The 24,918-nt window shown below is 43.3% G+C and overlaps 2 protein-coding genes and 1 long non-coding RNA gene across 14 annotated transcripts in view; 2 read left to right on the top strand and 1 right to left on the bottom strand.

The window, feature by feature from the left end:
* Positions 1–24,918, bottom strand: part of LOC140610745 (uncharacterized) — a 40,857-nt gene that overhangs the window by 4,817 nt on the left and 11,122 nt on the right. For 4 of the 10 annotated variants that reach the window (XM_072787137.1, XM_072787138.1, XM_072787136.1 and 1 more), the window contains 2 exons: positions 620–746; positions 359–431 (listed from right to left, as the gene is read on the bottom strand). In XM_072787137.1, coding sequence (XP_072643238.1) covers positions 359–431; positions 620–746 — 200 coding nt within the window. Of the gene's footprint in view, positions 1–358; positions 432–619; positions 747–5,201; positions 5,398–12,165; positions 12,352–14,450; positions 14,610–22,113; positions 22,332–24,918 lie in introns of those variants that run through there. The other 6 variants (XM_072787141.1, XM_072787140.1, XM_072787144.1 and 3 more) reach the window with 5 other exon arrangements.
* LOC140610756 (uncharacterized) lies at positions 10,769–13,145 on the top strand. The gene is made up of 3 exons (XR_012012286.1): positions 10,769–12,488; positions 12,587–12,676; positions 12,938–13,145. It is a non-coding gene; the product is annotated as an uncharacterized lncRNA (long non-coding RNA).
* LOC140610744 (uncharacterized) overlaps positions 17,829–24,918 on the top strand; it is a 47,263-nt gene continuing 40,173 nt past the window's right edge. The window contains exons 1-3 of one of the 3 annotated variants that reach the window (XM_072787124.1): positions 19,850–19,996; positions 20,795–20,840; positions 23,383–23,481. In XM_072787124.1, coding sequence (XP_072643225.1) covers positions 23,398–23,481 — 84 coding nt within the window. In that variant the 5' untranslated portion in view covers positions 19,850–19,996; positions 20,795–20,840; positions 23,383–23,397. Of the gene's footprint in view, positions 17,995–19,849; positions 19,997–20,794; positions 20,841–23,382; positions 23,482–24,918 lie in introns of those variants that run through there. The other 2 variants (XM_072787131.1, XM_072787135.1) reach the window with 2 other exon arrangements.

Genomic DNA, 24,918 nt, shown 5'->3' with positions numbered 1-24,918 from the left:
ATTTTTCAGAAACTGTACATCACAGTAAGAGGTGAGAAAAAACTTGATGAAAATATCCTAAGGATCAGTGAATTTATTTTTTTTTTAAGATTTTATTTATTTATTCATGAGAGACACACAGAGGCAGAGACATAAGCAGAGGGAGAAGCAGGTTCCATGCAGGAAGCCCGATGTGGGACTCAATCCCAGGACTCTGGGATCATGCCCTGAGCCAAAGGCAGACACAACCGTTGAGCCACCCAGGTGTCCCAGGATCAGTGAATTTAAAGCTGCACTAATTTATTTGCTTGTTTTTTAAATTTCATGAGATCTTGGATTCTGTAATGAAACTTTATTTTCTCATGCAAATGCTACTCACCTTAGATTTGTCTCATGATTTTCATCCTGATCTTCACTGTCATGGATTTTCCATTTTTCTTCTGACATACACACTAGGAAAAAAGCAGTATAAATTATAAAAATTTAGAGAAAATTTGTTAGATTCTAGGTCCATGATGAGTTGTGACCATGGCAGGTTTATTAATAAAAATATTCCATCTTTTCCCTTGAAATGGCACTGATGAGCAAGTTACACTAAATCTCTAATTGATTTTGCAAGTAAGAATGTCCTCATTCTTACCTATTGAGGCCAGGTTCCTGAAGGTTTCCCGCATCACATCTCTGTAAAGTTTCTTCTGGGAGTGATCCAGGAGAGCCCACTCCTCCATGGTGAACTTCACAGTTACATCCTCAAAGGCCACTGTGTCCTAAATAATTCCATAAATGTATATACGATGGGTGAGATGGACTACTGAAGACCTATATTCAATTTATAAGTAGTTCACATATGACTTCCAGAACATAAATGATGTGGGGGTACAAAGGTGTTTCTTTTCTGTTCCAAAGGTGGGGCATAGAGAGGATATCAGGGTTTTCTCACTCCTGTCACCAAATATGTTGTATTTGTTCCAAAGCCACTTCTCCAATTCTATGTCACCAAACAAGTGTCCAATAGTTCAGTTCTAACACAAACTACCCAGAGTTTAAATCAGATTCATAGTATAAGAGGTCAGTCCCACACACTGCCCCTATTTGTGATACCAGCTACAAATGGGAAGGCAAGTTTATTATTTTCACAGCCAACTACAAGTTCACAGATTTCTTCCACACTGTCTCATTTGGTAATTTACTGAAATGATTTTAAGAAACTTAGGAAAATGCTTTATTTACCATTACCAGTTTACTGTAAAGCATACAACTCAGGAACAAAGAAAAAGTGCAACACATAGGATAAGTTAAGGTGGTGGTATGGGTAAGGGGAATGGAGATGCAAGTGGGGTGCAGAGCTCCCATCTCCTTACGGACACATCAACCTCCCAGCAGCTGGTTGCATTCACCAATGCAGAAACTGTCAGAATCCTGTCTTTAAGAATTTTGATGGAGGTTTCAGTACATGGACACAATTTAGTAAATCATTGGCCATTGGTGATTAACTCTATCTCCAGCCCTTGTCCTATATTCATAAGTGGAGAGCTGCAGCTCAATGTTCTAAACATTTCATCAAAGCTTGGTATTTCAGGTATCCAAAACCCCATCATAAAAGCTACCTAGTAAGTGGCTAAGAGTTGCCTCTTGGCAACACACTCTTTCACCATTAACACTGAAGTAATTGTGAGGGCTTCAAGAGGATTATGCTAAGAACTGAGGACACTTACCATAAATCATTCTCATTACATCACAGTAGGTCAAGGACAAGGACTCGCTAAAAGATTAACAGCAAATCATAGTAAAGACTGCTTCCCCACTGACTCCATGTCCCCTACATCAACTGGGATCTTGCTTAATATAAGTGTGCTATTCTGAAAGAACTACAGAATTTCTTTCTTTCTGGTAATTTCAGTATGAAGGCAACAATGTCTCCTCTCACTAAAACTAGATGACATTGTACTGGAATTCTTAGCTAATACATTCAGACAGGGGAATAAAAGGTAAATTAAAAAAAAATGAAGGTTATACATTTGGGGAAGCACAAAATAAAACTGCCTTTATGTCATATAACAAGATTGTCAATTGAGAAAAATGTAAAAAAAAATCCCAAATAACAAAGAAAACTCCATGAACCAAAAGGAAAATTAAAAGATAAAAAGTTAAGGGCGCTTGGGTGGCTCAGTTGGCTGAGTGTCCAACTCAGTTCATGATCTCAGGATCATGGGATCAGGCCTGTGGGGCTCTGTGTTTAGCAGGGAGTCCACTTATCTCCCTCTCCCTCTGCCCCTCCCCTTCCTTCCCTTGTGCGTACTATATCTATAAAAAATAAATAAATCTTTTTTTTTTTTTTTTTTTTTTTTTTATTTATGATAGGCACACAGTGAGAGAGAGAGAGAGAGGCAGAGACACAGGCAGAAGGAGAAGCAGGCTCCATGCACCGGGAGCCCGACGTGGGATTCGATCCCGGGTCTCCAGGAGACCAAAGGCAGGAGCCAAACCGCTGCGCCACCCAGGGATCCCTAAATAAATCTTTTTTAAAAATAAATTTAAAAAGTTAAAGGGTACCTGAATGGCTCAGTTAGTAAGGTGTCTGCCTTCAGTTTGGGTTGTGATCCCAGCATCCTATGAATGAGCCTGTCAGCCCCCTCTGCTGAGCTGGAAGTCAGCTTCTCCCTTTCCCTCTGCCCCCTCTTCCCGCTGTGCTCTCTCATGTGTACTATCTCTCAAATAAATAAATCTTTTTTTTTTTTTAAACAAAAAGTTAATACTGGGGCACCTGGCTGGCTCAGTCAGTAGAGTGTGGGATGCTTGATCTCAGGGTTGTGAGTTCAAGCTCCATACTGGGCATGGAGCCTACTTTAAAAAAACCAAAAATATATATAAAAAGTTAATATAGAAAAGGCAGGGGATCCCTGGGTGGCTCAGTGGTTTAGTGCCTGCCTTTGGCCCAGGGCGCGATCCCGGAGTCCCGGGATCAAGTCCCGCGTTGGGCTCCCAGCATGGAGCCTGCTTCTCCCTCGCTTGTGTCTCTGCCTCTCTCTCTCTATCATGAATAAATTAAAAAAAAAATCTAAAAAAAAAAAAGAAAAGGCAACTGCTTTTCTATAGATCTATACAAATATGCAAATATAGTTCTATAAACCTAACTGCTTCCTCATCTTTGACAAAGAATCAAAGGTAACTCAATGGAAACAGTCTTTTCAGCAAATAAGGTAAAAAAAGAAACTGGACATCCACATGCAAATTTTTTTAAAATCTAGACTTTACACCTTTCACAAAAATTAACTCAAATTTGATCATAGTTCTTAGTGGTGTTTGGTAATTAATTTAAAAAAAGTTTTCATTACAGTGAAAAACTATTCAGTATTCAGTGAAACAGAAGGTAACAGAATGAAAACACAAGTCATAATCTGGCAGAAAAATTTTCAAAATCACTTATCTGATAAAGGACTGGTAATAAACACAAGCAAAATATTCTTAAAATGCAACAAAAAGAAACAATCCAAATAAAGATGGAAAAATATCTGATTACATACCTCACTAGTACTATACAAATAGTAAATAAACACATGAAGACAATTTCAAAATCATATCTCATTAGGATATTGTACATAAAAAGAACTATGAGATATCACCAGTTGCTTATAATCATTAAACATTATGAGAACATCAAATACTCATTGCTGGTAGAAACAGAACATACTTACTTTGGAAGAAAGGCAGTGTCTTAACACTAAGGCTACATTTACCATACTATGCAGCAATTATGTATTTCAAAGGTACACAAATGAGTTGAAAACTTATGTTCATAAAATGAAAACTAATTTTCATAAAAATCCTACACATGAATGTTTATAGGAGCTTTATGCACACTTGTCATGACTTACAGGGAACCAAGATAATTTCAATAGGCGAACTGATACTGAAAGTACCACTGGTATATCCACTGGATGAAATACTTTATTTTTTTTATTTATTTATTTTTAAGATTTTATTTATTTATTCATGAGAGACACACACAGAGAGAGAGAGAGAGAGAGAGGCAGAGAGACACAGGCAGAGGGAGAAGCAGGCTCCATGCAGGGAGCCTGACATGGGACTCAATCCCGGGTCTCCAGGATCACACCCTGAGCTGCAGGCGGCGCTAAACCGCTGCGCCACCGGGGCTGCCCTGGATTAAATACTTTAAAGTGATGAAAGAAATGAGGCTGTCAAGCCAAAAGACATGATGACATTTTAAAATCATATTCTAAGTGAAAGAAGACAATTTGACAAAGCTACATACTGCATGATTCCAAGCATATGACATCCCAGAAAAGAGAAAATTAAAAGGCTTCAAAAGACCTTTGGTTACCAGGTTTTGGGATGGGAGGAAGGAGTGAATGACTAGGTAGAGAAGAGGATATTTTCAGGACAGTGAAAGTATTCTGATACAAAAATGACGGAAACACGTCATTTCACATTAGTTGAAGATCTGAGATCATATAACATAGAGTGGACTTCATAGACTTTAACGCATCAAAGTTGGTTCAACAAACGTAAGAAATGTATTACAAGTTATAAAATATAGAACTGTCCAGGAAAAGGGGTCATATGGGAAGTCTCTGCACTTTCTGATTAAGTTTTCTGTAAACCTAACTGCTCTCAAAAACAAAAACTCTATTAGAAAAAGACAGACACATTAATATTCACACCTGATAACTGACCCATGACAGGCACAGACCATCTTTATTCAATGTATTTCAACTTATTTCTGTAAGCCATTATGGTGCTTTATGGAGTCTGCACCCTGAGACTTGAGAGGAGAAACTTCCTTGTTTCTCCTTGTTATGCCTTGAATGAGTGCCTTGTTAGAGTGTCCAGAAGAGTGTACTTTGAGAAATGAGTGCTTTTGTTACTATCAGTAACATGTGGACTCAGACATAGATTATATATAGTGTCCTGGCAAGGCCTTGTACTCTGGCCTTAAAATATACAGAAACAAATGTTACTTTGATTTATATTGGGAGTAATGGGGGCATAGGATTCCTTGAGTTCTGTCACCCTAGTAGGGCAACTCAGAGAATCACTCAGACTAGTGAACAGATGAAGATGGTCTTGATTGTTGCCTGGCGCCAAGATGACTGCTTGATGTATGGTCAGTTGTGATGACCCTCTGGTTAGATCCCAATTCAGACATAAGAAGCAGCAATTCTGCCTATGCTCTACTATGTATGAATGTGGTAATGTCATACCTAAAGTCTATGAACTCCCATTGCTTTTCTCTATGGAGCTCCCCAGGGAGCCCAGGGGTCTGGATAAGGGGGGGACTTCCTCTAGCACCGTGGCATCTTGCAAGAGACTGAGGAGAGGGTGGGCCATGCCCTCCTGTAGGTGACTATCCCAGAGGGCCAACGTTTTCCTCATGTCTCAAGGTGGTCAAAGAGCAGCCTTTAAAAAAAAAAAAAAAAAAAAAAGATTTTATTTATTTATTCATGAGAGACACACAGAGAGAGGCAGAGACACAGGCAGAGGGGAGAAGCAGGCTTCATGCAGGGAGCCTGACATGGGACTTGATCCAAGGTCTCCAGGATCAGGCCCTGGGCTGAAGGCAGTGCTAAACCGCTGAGCCACCCAGGCCGCCCAAGAGCAACCTTTTTTAAGATCATCATGGGTAACTCCAAGAGGCATGAAAGGAGGTCAATGAAGCATCTAAGTGAAGTCTCTGTGAGTACTACCAGGAGTGCCAGTTCAATGGCAGTTTCACAAATCTCCAGCCTTCTGAGGTAAGGGTGCCCATTTGTAATTAACAGCATAAATGGGCTCACATAAAATTTGTAAATAAGAAATATGTTATCTCTGGAACAACAAAAAAACATAGTAGATGTTGTGGGTGCCAATAGGAAGAACAGCTATTTCCTCATGATGCTAGAAAGGGAGTGGGTGTCAGATTACCAAATAATTTCCAGTAAAATAACAAGGTTGATCAGGCCTCACATTTTATGTATGACAATGCCCCATCCACATTTTGCTAGCTCCTTTTCTCAGTGTTTGCTTCTCTAGCGTGTCCTTAGAGGAGGAGCTCATTAATGTAATGTGGCACCTGTTTTCTTGGAGAAACCAGGATGTGGTTCAGATCTTTGCCTTCAATAATTGTGTGGGAGGGCAATACTGTTGAAGATCCATGAGGATAACCCAGTAAACCTGTACTGTGTCCCTTCAAGATGAAGGCAACTGCAGTTGTGAGGCTGTTGAAATAAGCATAGAAAAGAACAGACCCCCCCAATCTGTGACAGCAGGATATTTAGCCATCTGTTGATTGGGTGAATCAATAATTTCCACAAAGTTGGGGACTAAGAATAGATATCCATTCAGTTTGACCACCATTACAGTTACACAGTTGCGGTAATCCACTGTGAGGTGTCATTCATTCGTTCCAGAATAAGAATAAGTCAAATTTGGCTGTTCAAAGGAGAAGCACTAGGAATAATCAACTCTTCACTAAACAGGTCTTGTGTGTGGTTTCAATCCTTTAAGGGCCTATGCAATTTACACTGGGCCATATGAACTACTCTACTTAGAGGGTACAGTCCAAGAGGTCTCATCTTGTGAAGACAATTTGTGAGTGCAAGGACCTTATTTAATTTTCATTTATGAACTATTGGTTCAGAGCTTCTTAGATCACTACAGGTTATTTTAGGACAACCAGTGCTATGACCATGGAGGATTTCTGCAGGACCATAGTTCTGATGGTCAAGAAGAAACAGGTGTGCTGTTTGTCCTCTATATCCTATTCAGCAACCACCAAGAACGATCATGGGTACCCTGCTTAAATATAGTGGGATCCCAGGTATAACTATAACTTGAGACCTTGTATTGACTGATTGCTTAATGGTTTCTGAGTTAGTGCATTACATCAGATAGCAAAACTAATTCAGAAGTTATGTTGCAGGGATCCCTGGGTGGCGCAGCGGTTTAGCGCCTGCCTTTGGCCCAGGGTGCGATCCTGGAGACCCGGGATCGAATCCCACATCAGGCTCCCGGTGCATGGAGTCTGCCTCTCTCCCTCTCTGTGTGACTATCATAAAAAAAAAAAAAAGAAGAAGTTATGTTGCAAAGGCTGAAAAGCCAACCAGTACATTCTTACCTGATGTATAAATTATTTTTGTACATTTTGATTTCCAATTTGGTTGTTGTGGTCTTTTGTTTCAGTATTTTATCTATTAGTCTCTTCTTTGAGGATCCCTCTTCTCTTTGTCCCTGGATATACTTTGGCAGATGGCGGTGCCTCTCTACCCTAATATTTATAAATGGTTTCCTCCTGAGAGTCTTAAATCAGGGCCATCAGGGTTAGGAGCCTTTCCCATGCTAACTGGCTGCTTTAACAGATTTAAGGACAAGATTTTTTTTTTTTTTTAAAGGACAAGATTAAGTCAGCTTTGAACTAATCCCTTTGCTGTGCCACAGAGTGCCACGGATGTGTTCCCAAAACTCCACAGTCTTCTGCCTACTTCTTGAAGAAGAGGCAGGGGTAGGACCAACAGAGGTACTCGAAGATTCCATTCAACTATCTGGTGTTTGGAGTGTGGACACAGCCCACCACTTATTGGCTGTCTTTCACCCTTTCTCTCTTCTTTTTCTTTTTAAATGTCTGTTTTCACAAGAGTAACCTTTGAATGAGGCCACCTCTTTCCACAGGGCATAAGGGGCCAACCCAGCCTCTGTCACAGCTTCACAGAGACAAAAACCAACAAAGAAAAAAAAAAAAAAGAATAAAGAAACCAACAAAGACATCAATGCAGGAACCACTTTTAAGGAGGGCCGCATTCCAACAGTTCTGTTCCCAAACCCTAGAAATTCTCACAACTGCCAACTTTGGTTGGTCCCATCTAAAACTGAGGCTTGCGGATCCCTGGGTGGCTCAGCGGTTTGGCACCTGCCTTTGGCCCAGGGGGTGATCCTGGAGTCCCAGAATCGAGTCCCATGTCAGGCTCCCGGCATGGAGCCTGCATCTCCCTCCTCCTGTGTCTCTGCCTCTCTCTCTCTCTCTCTATGTCTATCATAAATAAATAAACCTTAAAAAATAATTAAAAAATAATAAAACTGAGGCTTGCTGGGTCACCAATGTAACAGAGGGCAGCACAGGGCACAGTACGAGCTCCCTAGCACCCAGCAGTATATGCCACCGTCAGTCAGAAAACCAGGTGAGCAACTTAAAGCAAGAAGAACAGATCCATGGAATGGTGGCCACATGTATACATGCTGCTCATGGTGTCAACTGTTATGGCCACCTGCTGAGAAGTGGTTCATAAGTTAAGTGGGATGGCTATGTAGCTTCCAACAACACCCAGACACCCAGACAGTAGGAAAAGGCTCAGGACTCATGTCAGAAGTCTCAAGACAAGGGTGCCTCTCAGGCAGCTCCGAAATGGCTTCAAAAGAATGAAGAGCCTGGCTGGGTAAGAAGTTCATCGGAGTTGGGGAGTGGGGCGGGGGCAAGAGTTCTGCACACAGACAGGAGCTTTCCTGGTTGGAATCTCCTGCCTGCTCTAGAGGAAAGACCACCCAGGCTTTCTCATGGGCATGTCCAGCTGGGAGCACAAGGGGTGGGGGGCAGAGTGGGGAGGTGAGGCTTAAGCTGTCAGCACTCAAAACACCCTAAAATGCAAATCTGACTGCTCATTACAAGGGCAAATATCAGTAAGAATAATATGCACTCGCAATTACTTGTTGGATACAGGAGGCTCAGGAAATGATGAAAATTATGTATTTGGGGGTGGCTGGGTTTAACGGTGCTGGAAGGAACTAGGATAAGTTTATGGTGATTTTCTTAAGTTATGCTCCCTATCTTACAAATTTATTTTTTTTAATTTTATTTATTTATTCATGAGAGACACAGAAAGAGAGGCAGAGAGAGGAGAGGGAGAAAGAGAGGCAGAGGGAGGAGAAGCAAGCTCCATGCAAGGAGCCGGATGTGGGACTTGATCCCAGATATCTGGGATCAGGCCCTGAGCCAAGTGCAGACCCTCAGCTGCTGAGCCACCCAGGCGTCCCACAAATTTACTTTAAAAACATATAAATTTGGGACCCTGGGTGGCTCAGTCAATAAAGCGTCCAACTCTTGGTTTCAGCTCAGGTTATAGTCTCAGTGTCCTAGGATGGAGCTCCATGTTGGGCTCCATGCTCAGCGTGGAGTTTGCTTGTCCCTCTCCCTCTGCTCCTTCTCTCTCTCCCTCTGGAATAAATAAATAACATCTTTAAAATATATAAATTTACATATATTATACTATTTAACAGTCTTGATTTCATTTTAACTGTACACAGGAAACCATTTTAAGTTGTAATTCCTTTAAACACTAAAATTACAAAAGTGTAAAGCATTTGTATGGCTCATGAAAATTTTCATGGGCAGCCCGGATGGCTTAGCAGTTTAGTGCCACCTTCAGCCCGGGGTGTGATCCTGGAGACCGGGATCAAGTGCCGCATCAGGCTTCCTGCATGGAGCTTGTTTCTCCCTCTGCCTGTGTCTCTGCCTCTCTCTCTCTGTGTCTCTCATTAATAAATAAAATCTTTAAAAAAAAAAAAAAGAAAGAAAATTTTCAAATGTTCAACTAGCAGGACATGGGACATCAGTTTGTCCTTCTCCTATATCACACACAGGGTATTTTCCAGGAATAAGTACCATATTACAATACAGTAGGGGTTTGAGTTTAGCTCCTTACATGCACTGGATTTTCAAATATTTATACAAGCTTTGGGCCGTTTTCCTCACATCAATTAAAATAGGGATTCAATTGCTTTAGCCTGTTGAATGTCAGTGTTCTCTAGGGTCATGCACGTGCACTAACTGATCCAAAAATGAAAAGTGACCTGAAGAAAACTTAATTGAATGCCTCACATCCAGTGTTTATGTGGAAAGGAAGGGAAAAAATTGTTAAGGCACTTTACTGGCTCAACAAGAAAACTCACAAGTGGGGCTTCTGGGTGGCTCATTGGTTAAGCATCTGCCTTCAGCTTAAGTCATGATCCCAGGGTCCAGGGATCGAGCCCCGTGTTGGGCTGCCTGCTCAGTGAAGAGCCTGCTTCTCTCTCTCCTGCTCTCCCTACTTGTGCTGTCAAATAAATAAATAAAATCTTAAAAAAAAAAAAAAGAGGGATCCCTGGGTGGCGCAGCGGTTTGGCGCCTGCCTTTGGCCCAGGGCGCGATCCTGGAGACCCGGGATCGAATCCCACATCAGGCTCCCAGTGCATGGAGCCTGCTTCTCCCTCTGTCTGTGTCTCTGCCTCTCTCTCTCTCTCTCTCTGTGACTATCATAAATAAAAAAAAAAAGAAACCTCACAAATATGGATTGCGTTCACAAAAATAAATAGGACATTAATTATTAACATGAGAACAAACTGTTTTATAAACTAGTAATCAGGGGATCCCTGGGTGGCACAGCGGTTTGGCGCCTGCCTTTGGCCAGGGGTGTGATCCTGGAGTCCCGGGATCGAGTCCCGTGTCAGGCTCCCTGCGCTTCTCCCTCTACCTGTGTCTCTGCCTCTCTCTCTCTCTCTGTGTGTCTCTCATGAATAAATAAATAAAATCTTTAAAAAAATAAATAAATAAAATAAGCTAGTAATCATAGCTGAACACTAGAAGTCTCCAAGTCTACGCCTTGGAAATCCATTTGAACTCATCCCAAATTAAAGAACAGACCAATAAATAAATAAATAAATAAATAAATAAATAAATAAAATAAAGAACAGACCTCAGAATATTAGTAACACACATAAGAGAGGGAATAATAATAATACTGGCAGGGTAATGATAGAATTTTTTTTTTCTTTTGAAATTCACTCCTTTCTTGACTCTTTGGAAATATTTTACCTGTCTTTCACGTTGTATGGATTTTTATTTTTTATTTTTTATTTTTTTGTATGGATTTTTAAAAGATTTTTATCTATTCATGAGAGACACAGAGAGGGGCAGACATAGGTAGAGGGAGAAACAGACTCCCTGTCCCAGGACTCGATCCCAGGACGCCAGTTACAGCCTGAGCCAAAGGCAGACGCTCAACCAGAGCCACCCAGGGGCCCCTCACGTTGTATGGATTAAATAAATTTTTATTCATTGAAAATTTTAAGACTAAAATTAATTGAATAAATCTTTTAAATGTGACAAACCAGAGGAGTGGTCGTGCTGACAGGGGAGATCACCCAGGAAAGTTTCAAAGAGGAATTTCCACCCAAAGGGCTTCCCATAGGATGTCTGTGCCCAGGAAAAAATCCTGGGAGGAGGGGCACAAGGACTTCGTACTGCGTTGTTCCAGGGGGTTATTCCCTACTTTTCCCTTCCGTAAAATATCTAGGAATACAAACTAAACGCATTTAAAAGCGACATCCAGGGGATCCCTGGGTGGCGCAGCGGTTTAGTGCCTGCCTTTGGCCCAGGGCGCGATCCTGGAGACCCGGGATCGAATCCCACATCGGGCTCCCGGTGCATGGAGCCTGCTTCTCCCTCTGCCTATGTCTCTGCCTCTCTCTCTCTCTCTGTGTGACTACCATAAATAAATTAAAAAAAATTAAAAAAAATAAAATAAAAGCGACATCCATTAAAACCAGGGGAAGGGGGGATGATAAATAACTGAAATACTGGGTCTGCTTGAAATGCATCATGAAGGACGAACAGTTCATTGTGACGCTGTGAATTGGAGACGGGAAGTGGGCCAGGAGGGATATGGAAATTGCCTCAACGACTGCCAGTCCCAGGGAGAGCTGCGCGCGACAGGACCGTGGATTTCACCGTTTTCCACAATTCTGGAACACTCAGAAGAAAACGGTCCCCTCTGAAGAGAAAGGAAGGACTGGAGACCTCACAGACCATGCACCTTCCGCGCACGAACTCCGGAGGGCCAGTCGCGATCGTCCCCTGTCACTTGGGGTCACCACTGCATAGTCTGGGGAGACACGGAGCTGCGGGCGCAGAGCTGTCGGTCCAGACTCGAGGGCCGAAGTTGCCGCGCGCAGAGACGCGACAGGACTCTGGAATGCCAGCTGCCCGCCCCGCCCCCGCGCCGCGCGCCGGCGGGGCCTGAGGTCCGAGAGGCGCCCCCGACGCACTGGAGTCCCAGACTTCAGAGTTGTCCGCGGGGAAGCGAGATCGCGCCACGGCCGCCTCCGGCCGGTTCCAAACAGCACTCCGCCCCCCTCTCTGGAAGCCCGGGCCTGCACACTCACCATTTCTAGCTTTCCTGGGTCTCCCAGCGTTCCACCTGCGATTTCTGGGGAAAGTACAGGTCTCAGTCAGGTAGAATCAGAGGAAGAGAGACGCGGAAGTTTGGAGCGCAGGTAACCCGCGATGCCAACAATGGCGGGAGCCAGAGGCCTCCTGCGGTGCGCCTGCGGAGCGTCGCCCCACCCACCTGCCCTGACGTCTCCTCTGATTGGGCAGCTTGCAAGGCCCGCCCCCTCTCCCTGGGGAGTGACGGCAGGCCAGAGGTTTGGTGTCTGGGGAGCACCGGTGGGGAACTCGTCGTCTCCAGGGGCCTTTACGTTGGAGGGTAACGCTGAGGGGCCAACTCTGGAACTGTGACCCTTTACAAATACACACCCTTGAGTCACCTGGCTCCATTTTGATCCCCATCCTTACTTATTTCAGAGTTTAAAAACCCTGTTGCCTTCCAAGCGCTCAGCTGTGGTGGAAAGTTGGAACCCTAGTCCCAGCTGAGTAACGGACTCTTCCAAGACCGTAAGTTGTAGGGTGTTTAGTCACCTACACCTGAGTATTCTCAGGTATACGTTTTATGCTGAAAGGAACTTTATTTCAGATGATTGTTTGAATGTATCCTTAAAGAACTGTGCTATATAAAAGGCTATAATACCTGTAAGGTAATTTGATTACTGTTTGGGCTGATGTAACAAGAAACAAGAAAAGGTTACGTGAGTATAGGATGTTCTTGGAAAGTGTACTTGGAAAGTATTAATATCCTTTTTTTTTTTTTCATGATAGTCACAGAGAGAGAGAGAGAGAGAGAGGCAGAGACACAGGCAGAGGGAGAAGCAGGCTCCATGCACCGGGAGCCCGACGTGGGATTCAATCGTGGGATTCAATCCCGGGTCTCCAGGATCGCGCCCTGGGCCAAAGGCAGGCGCCAAACCGCTGCGCCACCCAGGGATCCCAGTATTAATATCCTTAAGAGATTGGTTTGCAAAACTCTTAATGCATTTATCCACTTATTTGAACAACTTTGGGGAAGCATTTTTTTAAAAATCATTTTATTTTTCATCATGATAAATGTACTCCTTTATCCCCATTCCCTACTTCCCCCATACCCCCACCTACTCCCCTCTGGTAACTATCAATTTGTTCTTAATCTTAAGAGTCTGGTTCGGTTTTTTTTTTTTTAAGATTTTATTTACTTATTCATGAGAGACACAGACAGAGAGAGGCAGAGACATAGGCAGAGAGAGAAGCAGACTCGCTGCAGGGAGCCTGTTGCAGGACTTGATCCTAGGACCCTGGAATCACAATCTGAGCCAAAGGCCGACTCTCATCTACTGAGCCACCCAGGTGCCCCAATAGTCTGTTTCTTGGTTTGTTTTTTTTTCCTTTGTTTTTTTTTTTTTAATATTAGATTTATTTATTTATTTATTTGTTTATTTATTTATTCATGAGAGACACAGAGAAAGAGAGAGGCAGAGACACAGGCAGAGGGAGAAGCAGGCTCCATGCAGGGAGCCCCACGTGGGACTCGATCCTGGGTCTCCAGGATCACGCCCTGGGCCGAAGGTAGATGCTTAACCACCGAGCCACCTGGGCTGCCCCTTTTGGTTGTTTTGTTTCTTAAATTCCATGTATGAATGAAATCATACCGTATTTGTCTTTTTATAATTTCGCTTAGCATTATACTCTCTTGCTCCATCTATGTTGTTGCAAATGGCAAGATTTCATTCTTTTTATAGCTGAGTAATGTTCATATATATATATATATATACATATATATCACTTATCAATTTGTCTAACTACAGACACTTGGACTGCTTCCATAGTTTCACTATTGTAGAGAATGCTGCATAAACATAGAGGTGCATGTACTCCTTTGAATTAGTGTTTTTGTATTTGGGGGGTAAATATCCAGTAGTGTGATTCCTGGATTGTAGGATAGTTCTCTTTTTAATTTTTGAGGGACCTCTATACTGTTTTCCAGAGTGGCTGCACCAGTTTGCATTCCCACCAACAGTGCAAGAGGATTTCTTTTTCTCCACATCCTCACCAATACCTGTTGTTTCTTGTGTTGTTGGTCTTAGTCATTCTGACAGGTGTGAGGTGATACCTTGTTGTAGTTTTGATTCACATTTCCTTGATGATGAGTGATGTTGAGCATCTTTTCATGTGTCTGCTGGCCATCTGGATGGCTTCTTTGGAGAAATGTCTGTTTATGTCTTCTGTCCATTTTTTAGTTGGATTATTTGTTTTTTGGGTATTGAGTTGTATCAATTCTTTATGTATTTTGGATACTAACCCTTTATCAGATATGTTGTTGGCAAATATCTTCTCCCATTCAGTAAGTTGCCTTTTAGTTTTGTTGATTACATCCTTCACTGAGCAGAAACTTTTTATTTTGATGTAGTCCCAATAGTTTCTTTTTTTGCCTTTATTTCCCTTGCCTCAGGAGACATATCTAGAAAAATATTGATATGGCCAAAGTCAGAGAGATTACTGTCTGTGCATTCTCCAAGGATTTTTATAGTTTCAGGTCTCACATTTAGGTCTTTAATCCATTGTGAGTTTATTTTTGTGTATGGTGAAAGAAAATGGTCCAGTTTCATTCTTTTGCATGTGACTGTCCGGGTTTCCCAAAACCATTTGTTGAAGAGTTGAACAACTTTATTGGATCCAATTCACATACTATACAATGGATCCCTTTAATTTGTACAACTCACTGTTTTTTTTTTTTAAAGATTTTATTTATTTATTCATGAGAGAGAGAGAGAGAGAGAGGAACAGACACAGGCAGAGGGAGAAGCAGGCTCCATGCAGGGAGCCCGAAGTGGGACTCGATCCCGGGTCTCCAGGATCAGGCCTTGGGCTGAAGGCAGTGCTCAACCGCTGAGCCACCCAGGCTGCCCAAGTGTCTGACTCTTGATTTCGGCTCAGGTCATGATCTCAGGGTGGTGAGGTCAAGCCCCATTTTGAGCTCTGTTTTGGGCATGGAGCCTCCTTAAGATTCTCTCTCTCCTTCTTCATCTGCCTCTCCTCTTTGCCTCTCCCTCTCAAAAAAATAAAAAAAGAATATTATTTTCATAAATTTGTGCTAGGCCAACTAGATAGCCATGTGCAAAAGAAAGGTTTGGGGTGTCTGGGTGGTTCAGGTCAGCTAAGCGTCTGCTTTTGGCTCAGGTCCTGATCTCAGGGTCCTGTGGTTGACCCCCACATAGTGTTGGGCTTCCTGCTTATTGGGGAGTCTTGTTCTCCCTCTACCTCTCTCCACCCCCACTTGTGTACTCTCTCTCTCTCTCTGTCTCAAATAAACAAATAAAATCTTGGAAAAAAAGAGAAAAAAGAGATTTTATCCTTATAGGACACCACATACAATAATTTAACAGGATGAAGGATAAAGACCTAAATGTAAGAGTAAATTATAACACTTACCTAAAACATAGGAAACAATTCTTGACTTGTATTTGGCAAGGAATTGATAGCTGACACCAAGAGCAAGAATGGGAAAGAATGGGCTCCATCAAATTTGGACTTCATCAAATTAATGACTTTTTTTCTTAAAGGACACTTATCAGGAAAATGAAAACACTCTTTGGAACCCTTGTTGCACTATTGCTGAGAATATAAAATCGTGTTGATGGTATGATAAAACAACATGACAATTCCTTTAAAAATTACAAACCAAGTTATTCTCTGAGCTAGCAATTCTACTTTTGGGAATTGAAGTAGAATTGAAAGCAGTGACTCAAATAGCCTGACTCAGATCATTGACCACAGGGCTCTATGCCCCACTGGAATTGCTTGGGAGCACCATTATATTTTAAACAACACAAACCATGTGTTTGAACAAAATCACTCAAATTTAGTGTATGTGGAAAGGAGGAAAGAAACTAATGCGCATTTACTAGTTCAGCCAGAAAATCCCAAATATCTATTCCTTTGGGGGAAAGAAAGGTGTAAATTATTTTTCATGGCAAGACATTGTTTTGCAAATAAGTAGTCCTGCTTGAATATACTTCCACCCTGCAAATCTAAGCGGATTTGAAACCACCCAGAATTAAAGAATAGGCCTCAAAAACTTACAACACACTCTCTGGACAAGAAAAAGTGAAATTAAAATCCTTAACAAATGGAATGTAATACTAGAATATCTTTTTTCTGAAATTCACCACATTTTTACCTCTTTGGAAATATTTTATACTTTTCTTCAAGCTCTATTAATTAAATAAATTTTATCCCTATTGGAAAAAGAAATAAATTAGTACATCTTTTTAAAATGACAAACACAGGGTGGTAACCAGACAAATCACCCAGAAAAATTTCAAAGTTGAAACTCTACCAAAAGACTTCCCATTGGATGCTTGTGCCCAGGAAATAAACTTAGGGGAGAGGCACATGGATGTCATATAAGATATTCCAGATTGTTGTTCTGTGCAATTGAAACATTGAGTCTGTTTGAAATACACCATGGAGAACAAATAGTTGATAATGTCAATCAGAAAGGAAAGTGACATTGGGAAACACAGGAGCCATCTCAAAATTTAGGCATTTATTCCAGTTCTGACATGATTTCCCAGTATCACCGTAATTGTCACTACAGAACTGCACACCTAAACTAGAAATGTCATAGTTTGTGTATATTAGCACAATTAAAAGTATAAATTTTATTTTATTTTATTTTTTTATGATAGTCACAGAGAGAGAGAGAGAGAGAGAGAGGCAGAGACACAGGCAGAGGGAGAAGCAGGTTCCATGCACCGGGAGCCCGACGTGGGATTCGATCCCAGGTCTCCAGGATCGGCCCTGGGCCAAAGGCAGGCGCCAAACCGCTGCGCCACCCAGGGATCCCAAAAGTATAAATTTTAAAGCAAAAGATTCAAATACTTGGGAGGCTATGGAAATCTTTAGCTAAAATACCACATGCATGCAGGTAGATAAGGGATGGGTAGAAACGCTGTCAACAGCGGGATCCAGTCTTTATTGCATAGGGTGAGATCATTTTTTTGTTCTATTTTTTAAGATTTTATTTACTTATTCATGAGAGACACACATACAGAGGCAGAGACATAAGCAGAGGGAGAAGCAGGCTCCCTGCAGGGAGCCCCATGGGGGACTCCATCCCTGGCCCCCGGGATCACGACCTTGAGCCAAAGGCAGACACTCAACCACTGAGCCACCCAGGTGTCCAGGTGAGATCATTTTTAAGTGTATTTGTAAACAAGGGTCACAGGTCTATGAGTGATTTCTCAGCCTCATGCCAACCTCAGAGCACCCTCTAGTACCGGTCTGGCCTGGTCAGGTGCTCCTCTTGCTCTGAAGAAGGACGTCGCTCCATTGGGACTCTTGAACTCCCTGCGCACACCTGTGTCCCCACATTTAGAAGGACCTGCAGGAAGACACCACTATCCCTCTAGGGCCTGGACCAAGTTTTGTCTAAAAGCAAACGTCCAAAACAATAAAAATATAAATATAAATAAATAAATAATGATAAATAAATAAATACATAAATAAACAAACAAATAAATAAATAAAAAAGCAAACGTCCAAGTTGCTGACAGGTTCCCGACCACCCGCAGAAACTGGTTCTCCTAAGCAATCAGACCTCCTGTTGTCACTCAGGAGCAGAGGGGCGGGTCCCTGCGAGCTGTCCAATCAGGGGCGAGCAGGGACGGGTGGGCGTGGCGACGCTCCGCAGCAGCTTGGACTCCGGGGGCCTCGCTCGCGATCGCATCTCACCTGCGCGTAACGGTCTCAGGTGGTTCTGCTGGAGCATCAGTCGCGCAGATTGAGGCGCCTGCTGCGGGCGCGGTAGGGACGACGCCCACGGGCCGAAAAGCTGGGAAGCGGTGAGTGTGCGGGGCCGGGGGTGCCAGGACGGGCGGAGGGGCTGGGCTGGCAGCCAGGACCCCTGTGCGCGGCCGCGTCTCCCCGGAACGTACGGTGACCACGGGGAGGGTCGTCAGGGGACAGTCGTGACTCGGTCTCTGTAGTTCGTGCGTGGGCGGTGCTGTGGTCTGTGGGGTCCCCAGTCTCTCCATTCTCTTGGGGGGCGCCCGTTTTCTCCTGAGTGTTCCAAATGTTTGGGAAGCAGAGGATCAAATCCACGACCCTGTCCCCAAGCCTATCCTTTCCTGGGACTGGCAATAAATGCTTGTTTCCAGATCCTGCCCCGCGTCCCCAGACGCCAGCTTCCCCTGTCCAGTTCAGAGCATCAGTATCAACTGTTTGTCTTCCTTGGTGCAATTCTAGCAGACAGTGTTTTAATCGTTTAGCGTTTTCACAGTCAGTGACGGCTTTTTTTTTTTTTTTTTTTGGACGGCTCATTTTAAATGTTTATATTTTTGTCTGGATATTTTACGTGAGAAGCAAGCAGAGAATAACCACCTGTAACTACATTTTATGAAATCCTGTTACTCTCCTCCCACGATCTTTTCCTGGGCACAGACATCTTGTGGGAAGTCCTTTTGGGGGGAGGTTCCTCTTTTGAAAGTTTCCTGGGTGATCTGTCCTGCCAGCCCTGCCCATGCCAAGATTTGTCACTTTGATAAAATTCATTCACTTTTAGTTTCCAGTTTCAATTAAATAAAATATATTTACTTGATAGATTGAAAAAGTATTAAATATTCCCAAAACACAAAAGGTGAATTTCAGAAAAAATAAAATATTCTAGTATCACATACATGTGTTAAAATTTCCTGTTTCTCATTTTTTTTACCCCTGAGAAGGTGTAATAATATTCTAAGGTCTGTATTGTTTTGTTTTTTAATGTGAGGGCGAAGGGGAGCAGTTTCCAATATAATTCCAGCAATTAGAATATTCAAGTACTAGCCTGGGTGGCTCAGCGGTTTAGCGCCACCTTCAGCTCATGGAGTGATCCTGGAGACCCGGGATTGAGTCCCACATCCGGCTCCCTGTATGGAGCCTGCTTCCCTCTCTGCCTGTGTGTCTCTGCCTCTCTGTCTCTCTCTTGGTCTCTCATAAATAAATAAATAAAATCTTCAAAAAATAATATTCAAGTATGTTTGTTTATAGGACAGCTTCTTGCCATGGAAATAATAATCTACTCTCATTGTTTCGTAAAGTAATAAATACTTGTGGATTTTCTTGTTGAGCTGGAAAAAAAAAAGCCTTACAATCTTCTTCCATCTTTTCTACATAAACATTGGATTTGTGCGGTTTTTCTAGATTATTTAATACTGGGTTTGTGTCATTAAATATATCAATATAGTCCAAAGCTATGGGACTAGGAGCAGAAGACTATGACTAGACCCAAGGTAGGCTCCCCACCCCGTTTCTCATTGAGCCTGCATAGGGAAATACCTTCAAGACCTAGCTGGTTCAGGGATCCCTGGGTGGCTCAGCGGTTGAGCGCTTGCCTTCGGCCCAGGGCATGATCCTGGAGTCCCAGGATCCAGTCCCATATCGGGCTCCCTGCGTGGAGCCTGCTTCTCCCTCTGCCTCTCTCTCTCTCTCTCTCTCTCTTTCTCTGTCTCTCAAGAATAAATAAATCTTTAAAAAAAAGGGGGGGGGGGCAGCCCGGGTGGCTCAGCGGTTTAGCACCTGCCTTCAGCCCAGGGTGTGGTCCTGGAGTCCCGGGCTCCCTGCATGGAGCCTGCTTCTCCCTCTGCCTGTGTCTCTGCCTCTCTCTCTCTGGTCTCTCATATGTAAATAAATAAAATCTTTAAAAAAAAAAAAAAAAAAAGAACCCAGCTGGTTCTTCCTGAGGAGCCTCTGCAGAAGTCCTTCCTGCTCATACCCAGCACAGAAGGAGCCATTGTATGAAGAGAAGCTACAGAGCCTGGAACGCTGGGGATGCATATGCACAAAGGGATGATGAGGCCCTTCGAGGTAACTGTGGTACCCTTGTGTCTGTGTCTAGACATAGTTTCAAGTTTCACCTGCAGATGCACTCCAGGGTAATTTGTATTGAGAAAGTCTGTGAAAGTCAGGAGTTCTGCGTCTGGGTTTAGGGTTCATGAATTTGGGAGTTCATCTGGTAGCAACCTAAAACTGAATCCATCTGAGAGTTTCCTCACTTGTGAGAATGGAAGCCTCAGAGAGGGAGGGGAGTTCAGGGTTCATTCCTATGGCTGCTCAGGTGTCCTTTCCTCACCCTCCTACCCCCCACTTTACTGGGATCTACCAACTCCAGGGCTTTTGTCTCCACTGGGAGAGACCAGAGTGTGTTTTACTCTCTGAATGTGGCTTTCCTAAGCAGGCTGATCATCTGTGCTGAATCCAATGTTTATGTTTCTTTTCTCTGGATTCCTTTTCAGATTGAGTATTACAGCCCTTTGGTTCTAGTTTCCCTTAGTACTTTGTAATTTTTTATTTATTTTAGAAAGGGAGGGAGATGGGGGAGGTGCAGAGGGAGAGAGAGAGAATCTTAAGCAGGCTCCATGTCCACCACAGAGCCTGACACAGGGTTCAGTGTCACGACCCTGAGATCACGACCTGGGCTAAAATCAGGAGTCACATGATTAACTGACAGAGCCACTCAGGCACCCTGGTACTTCATAATTTTATTCCCTGTGGGAGAAATAACTTTTTTTGTTTCTTGGGCTTGAAAATGTAAGTTGATGGAGAGACATGATGGCAGTAAGGCAAGAAAACTATGGAACTAAATAGAATTTTTGTTCCTTTTAGGCAAAAGCACTTCAAGATTTGAGATGACCGTGCTTCAGTTTTTCAGGTACATGGTTTCATTTCTACATCAGTGTTTGTATGTGTGTGTCCCCAGAGGACACAGATATTTAAAAGGGTAAAGAATGTGAATTGCTATTTTAATTGATGTGAGGAAAGCTACTCATAGCTTATTAATTCTTTGGGGAGACCTGGGTGGCTCATTCGGTTAGGGATCTGCCTTTGGTTAGGGTCATGATCCCGGGGTCCTGCGATGGAGTCCCCTGTCAGGCTCCCTGCTCAGCGGGGAGTCTCCTCCCTCTGCCTCTCCCTCCTACTTGTGCGCTCTCTCTCACAGTGACTTCAAATAAATAAATAAAATATTTTTTTAAAAAAATGAAGTCTTTGAAAATCCAGTACATTTTTAAAAAGATTTTTAAATTTATTTATTCATAAGAGACACAGAAGCAGAGACATAGGCAGAGGGAGAAGCAGTCTTCCTGCAAGGAATCCGATGTGGAACTCGATCCTGGACACTGGGATTATGCCCTGGGCCGAAGGCAGACACTCAACCACTGAGCCACCCAGGCATCCTGAAAATCCAATATATTTAACCCAAACCCTATTGCATCAGAAGATTCTACTTATTTCTGAAGACACCCAGTATTGAACCTAGGGGAAGGACAAACTATGATGCTACATGTCCTTCTAGTTAGAAAAAGATAAGAAAATATTCTTTTTCTATGCTTTTCACTTTTGTAACTGTTAGTGTTTAAAGGAATTAAATCTGGGACACTTAGTTGGCTCGGTTGGTGGAGCACAAGACTCTTGATTGTCCTCCACTACAATCAAGGTTGTGGGGCTGAGCCTTACACTAGGGGTAGAGATTACTGAAAAATAAAAAGGGGAGCCTGAGTGGCTCAGTTGGTTAAGTGTCTGCCTTCAGCTCAGGTCATGATCCTGGAGTCCCAGGATTGAACCTCATGTCAGGATCCCTGCTCAGTAGGGAGTCTGCTTCTCCCTCTGCCCCTTCCCCTGCTCACCCCTCTCCCTCAAATAAATAAAATCCTTTAAAAAATGAATTAAGGGGTGCCTGGGTGGCTCAGTCAGTTAAGCATTTGCTTTCAGCTCAGGTCATGATCCCAGGGTCCTGAGATTAAGCCTCGACTCAGGCTCCCTGCTCAACTGGGAGTCCACTTCTTCTTCTCTCTCTGCCCCTCCCCCTCCTTGTGCTCTGTCTCTCTCTCTCAAATAAATAAAATCTTAAAAGAATTGAATCTTCGAATGGTCTCCTATGTACAAGAGTTAAAATTAAATAAAGCCTGCTAAGTAGTAAAACACAGTATATACAAACTTCTGTTTATTTGAAGTAAATCTGTAAGACAGAAAGTCTAGGGGCAGCCCGGGTGGTTCAGTGGTTTAGCGCCGCCTTCAGCCCAGGGTGTGATCCTGGAGACCCTGGATCGAGTCCGCATCGGGTTCCTTGTGAGGAGTCTGCTTCTCCCTCTGCCTGTGTCTCTGCCTCTCTGTGTGTGTCTTCCATGAATAAATAAATAACAATCTTAAAAAAAAAAAAAAAAAAAGGAAAGTCTAACTTATGAAAACTCACTGCCCAAATGTCCTGCTCTGCTCCGGGGCTGTAACTCCAGCCGTCTTCAAATAAAGTGTTGATCATTTCATGAGCTTCCTGCCAGTGTTAATGTTTCTTTTTATGGAAACCAAGCCATTTCCAATGCATATTTTTCTTACCCATGTGTGTCCTTGTAATGAGCAGCCAGACTCTTTTGATGTTTGTTGACAGCTTACTCTTCACCCCTCCCTCTTTCCCTTATCTCCACAGTTGAACAAACAGACAAGAAAATCTGGAGGCTCCCTTATATGGCACTGGCTTCAGATTCCAAGTACACAAGCCCCTGTGTGCAGAATTCTTTCCCTGGCCCCACCCCTGACAAAGATTCTTTGCTTGACCAAACTTGAGTTAGGCTCCTGAACCTTCTCGTAAATCTGTCTGGGTAGCTTCTTGAAAAATCCAGTTTTAGCAAGAATCCTGCTAAGTCAGTTGAACCAGAATCACCCCCATCCCCTCCATATCTACACTTTTGATATTTGATCATGTTCCTCCCCCCACCACCTGGCCTGTCTTGAGTAAGAGTCCTGTTAGGTCATTTTAGCCAGAACCAGCTTACCCTGATTTTTCTCTTGGTAATTCTCTTTTCACTGACCTCCACCCTATTCTCTGGCCATAAACTCCCACTTGCCCATGCTGTATTCAGAATTGAGCCCCAGCTCTTTCTCACCCATTGTGAAATCTCATTGCCATTGTCTCTATACCTGTCACAGTGGTTCTGAATAAAATCTGCTCTACTGGGGCAGCCCTGGTGGCTCAGTGGTTTAGTGCCACCTTTAGCCCAGGGCCTGATCCTGGAGACCTGGGATTGAGTCCCACGTTGGGCTCCCTGCATGGAGCCTGCTTCTCCCTCTGCCTGTGTCTCTGCCTCTCCCTCTCTCTCTTTCTGTGTGTGTCTCTCATGAATAAATAAATAAAATCTTTAAAAAATCTGCTCTACTGTCTTTGACAAGTGTCATTGAATTTTTTTTTCTTTAATCCCCAGCCACAGTAAAAACCCATGATGAGCTCCTTTCCTTGCTTTTTGAAACACATTTCAGAGCTGCTTGAGAGACTGGCCTCCCCTCCCCTAGATCTCAATTATGTGAGTCCTAAGCCTTTTCTTACCCTCTTGATGTGCATGTGTGTTTTGGGGGCAGGGAGGAGGGGCATGAGTCTTAACACAGGAACCACATATCTGCAGGTGACCATAACACTTGGTCGTGAGCAGCATATCCAAACAAAGCTACCACCCAAGGTCTGTCTTCTCTTACTCTGACTTGCTCACCTGCTCTGCTACCTGATGGTGGCATGCACTATGGGCTGCCGGGGCCTCAGGAGCTCATGCTGTGTGCTGTGCTGCCCTGTTTTGGTGAGCCTATCAAGCCTAAGTTCTAGATTCAACTGACCAGGGGTGGTAGTTCTAGGATTCCTAGGCCTTCAGAGCAGGAGGATGGGATTGGGGCCCTCCTTACAGTGGTCCTGGGTTGATGTGTTTGCAGGGATTTATCTGTGTGTTCGAATGAAGCAATGATAAAGGCTAGGTTGGCCCTGAGATATCCCAGGGGGTGGAGGTGGGAGAGAAGACTATATAAGAGAAGGGCACATCCAGGGGTCACTCCTGAGACAGCTGTCACTTAAAAAAAGAAAGAGAGGGGTGCCTGGGTGGCTCAGCGGTTGAGCATCTGCCTTTGGTTTAGGGCATGATCTCGGGGTCCCGGGATCAAATCCCACATCAGGCTTCCTGCATGGAGCCTGCTTCTCCCTCTGCCTATGTCTCTGGCTCTCTGTCTCTGTGTCTCTCATGAATAAATAAATAAAGTCTTTAAAAAGAGAGAGAAAGAGAAGAGAGGAAAAAGGCAGTCATTAGAATGCAGGCTGAGTCCCGACCCCAAATACCAAAGGACTCACTAGGATCTTTAAATACCTCTGTGGCTGCTGCCCTGCCTCTACTGCAGCAATATTCTGACCCTCAAGGGTATAGAGGAAAATACACATGGCTTCACTGTGGCACAGCGAAGGTATGAGTTTAAACTGACTTAAGTCCAGGATTTCCAAATCCTATAAAGTAACCAGTTGTCACAGAAGAGTTTCCTGTCCCTGATGGCACTGATTTGAGGCTCTCTGGAGGAAAAAATACATAAATATCAAGGTAGAGAGAATGCTCTCTTCCCTGAACTTCATCCAGTGACAAACAAAAACAAATAAGACCCAAATCATCACCAAAAACAAAACAAAATAGGGAAGGAAGAAAAGAGAAAAACGCTGAAAGAAAGGTCCACCATTTCACCCAATTGGAAATCCAAGATATACTAAAGGAATCAACACAATAACAAAAAAAAAAAAAAAAAAGGTTACGGGACTACTGTTAAATTTTTTTTTAAAGATTTTATTTATTTATTCATGATAGTCACACAGAGAGAGAGAGAGGCAGAGACATAGGCAGAGGGAGAAGCAGGCTCCATGCAGGGAGCCCGATGTGGGATTCGATCCCGGGTCTCCAGGATCGCGCCCTGGGCCAAAGGCAGGCGCCAAACCGCTG

Source organism: Canis lupus, chromosome 19 (genome assembly GCF_048164855.1).
Source record: "Canis lupus baileyi chromosome 19, mCanLup2.hap1, whole genome shotgun sequence".
Classification (NCBI taxonomy): Eukaryota; Metazoa; Chordata; class Mammalia; order Carnivora; family Canidae; genus Canis; species Canis lupus.
The sequence above is the reverse complement of the archived record's forward strand: the minus strand, read 5'-3'. Positions and strand labels throughout refer to the sequence as shown.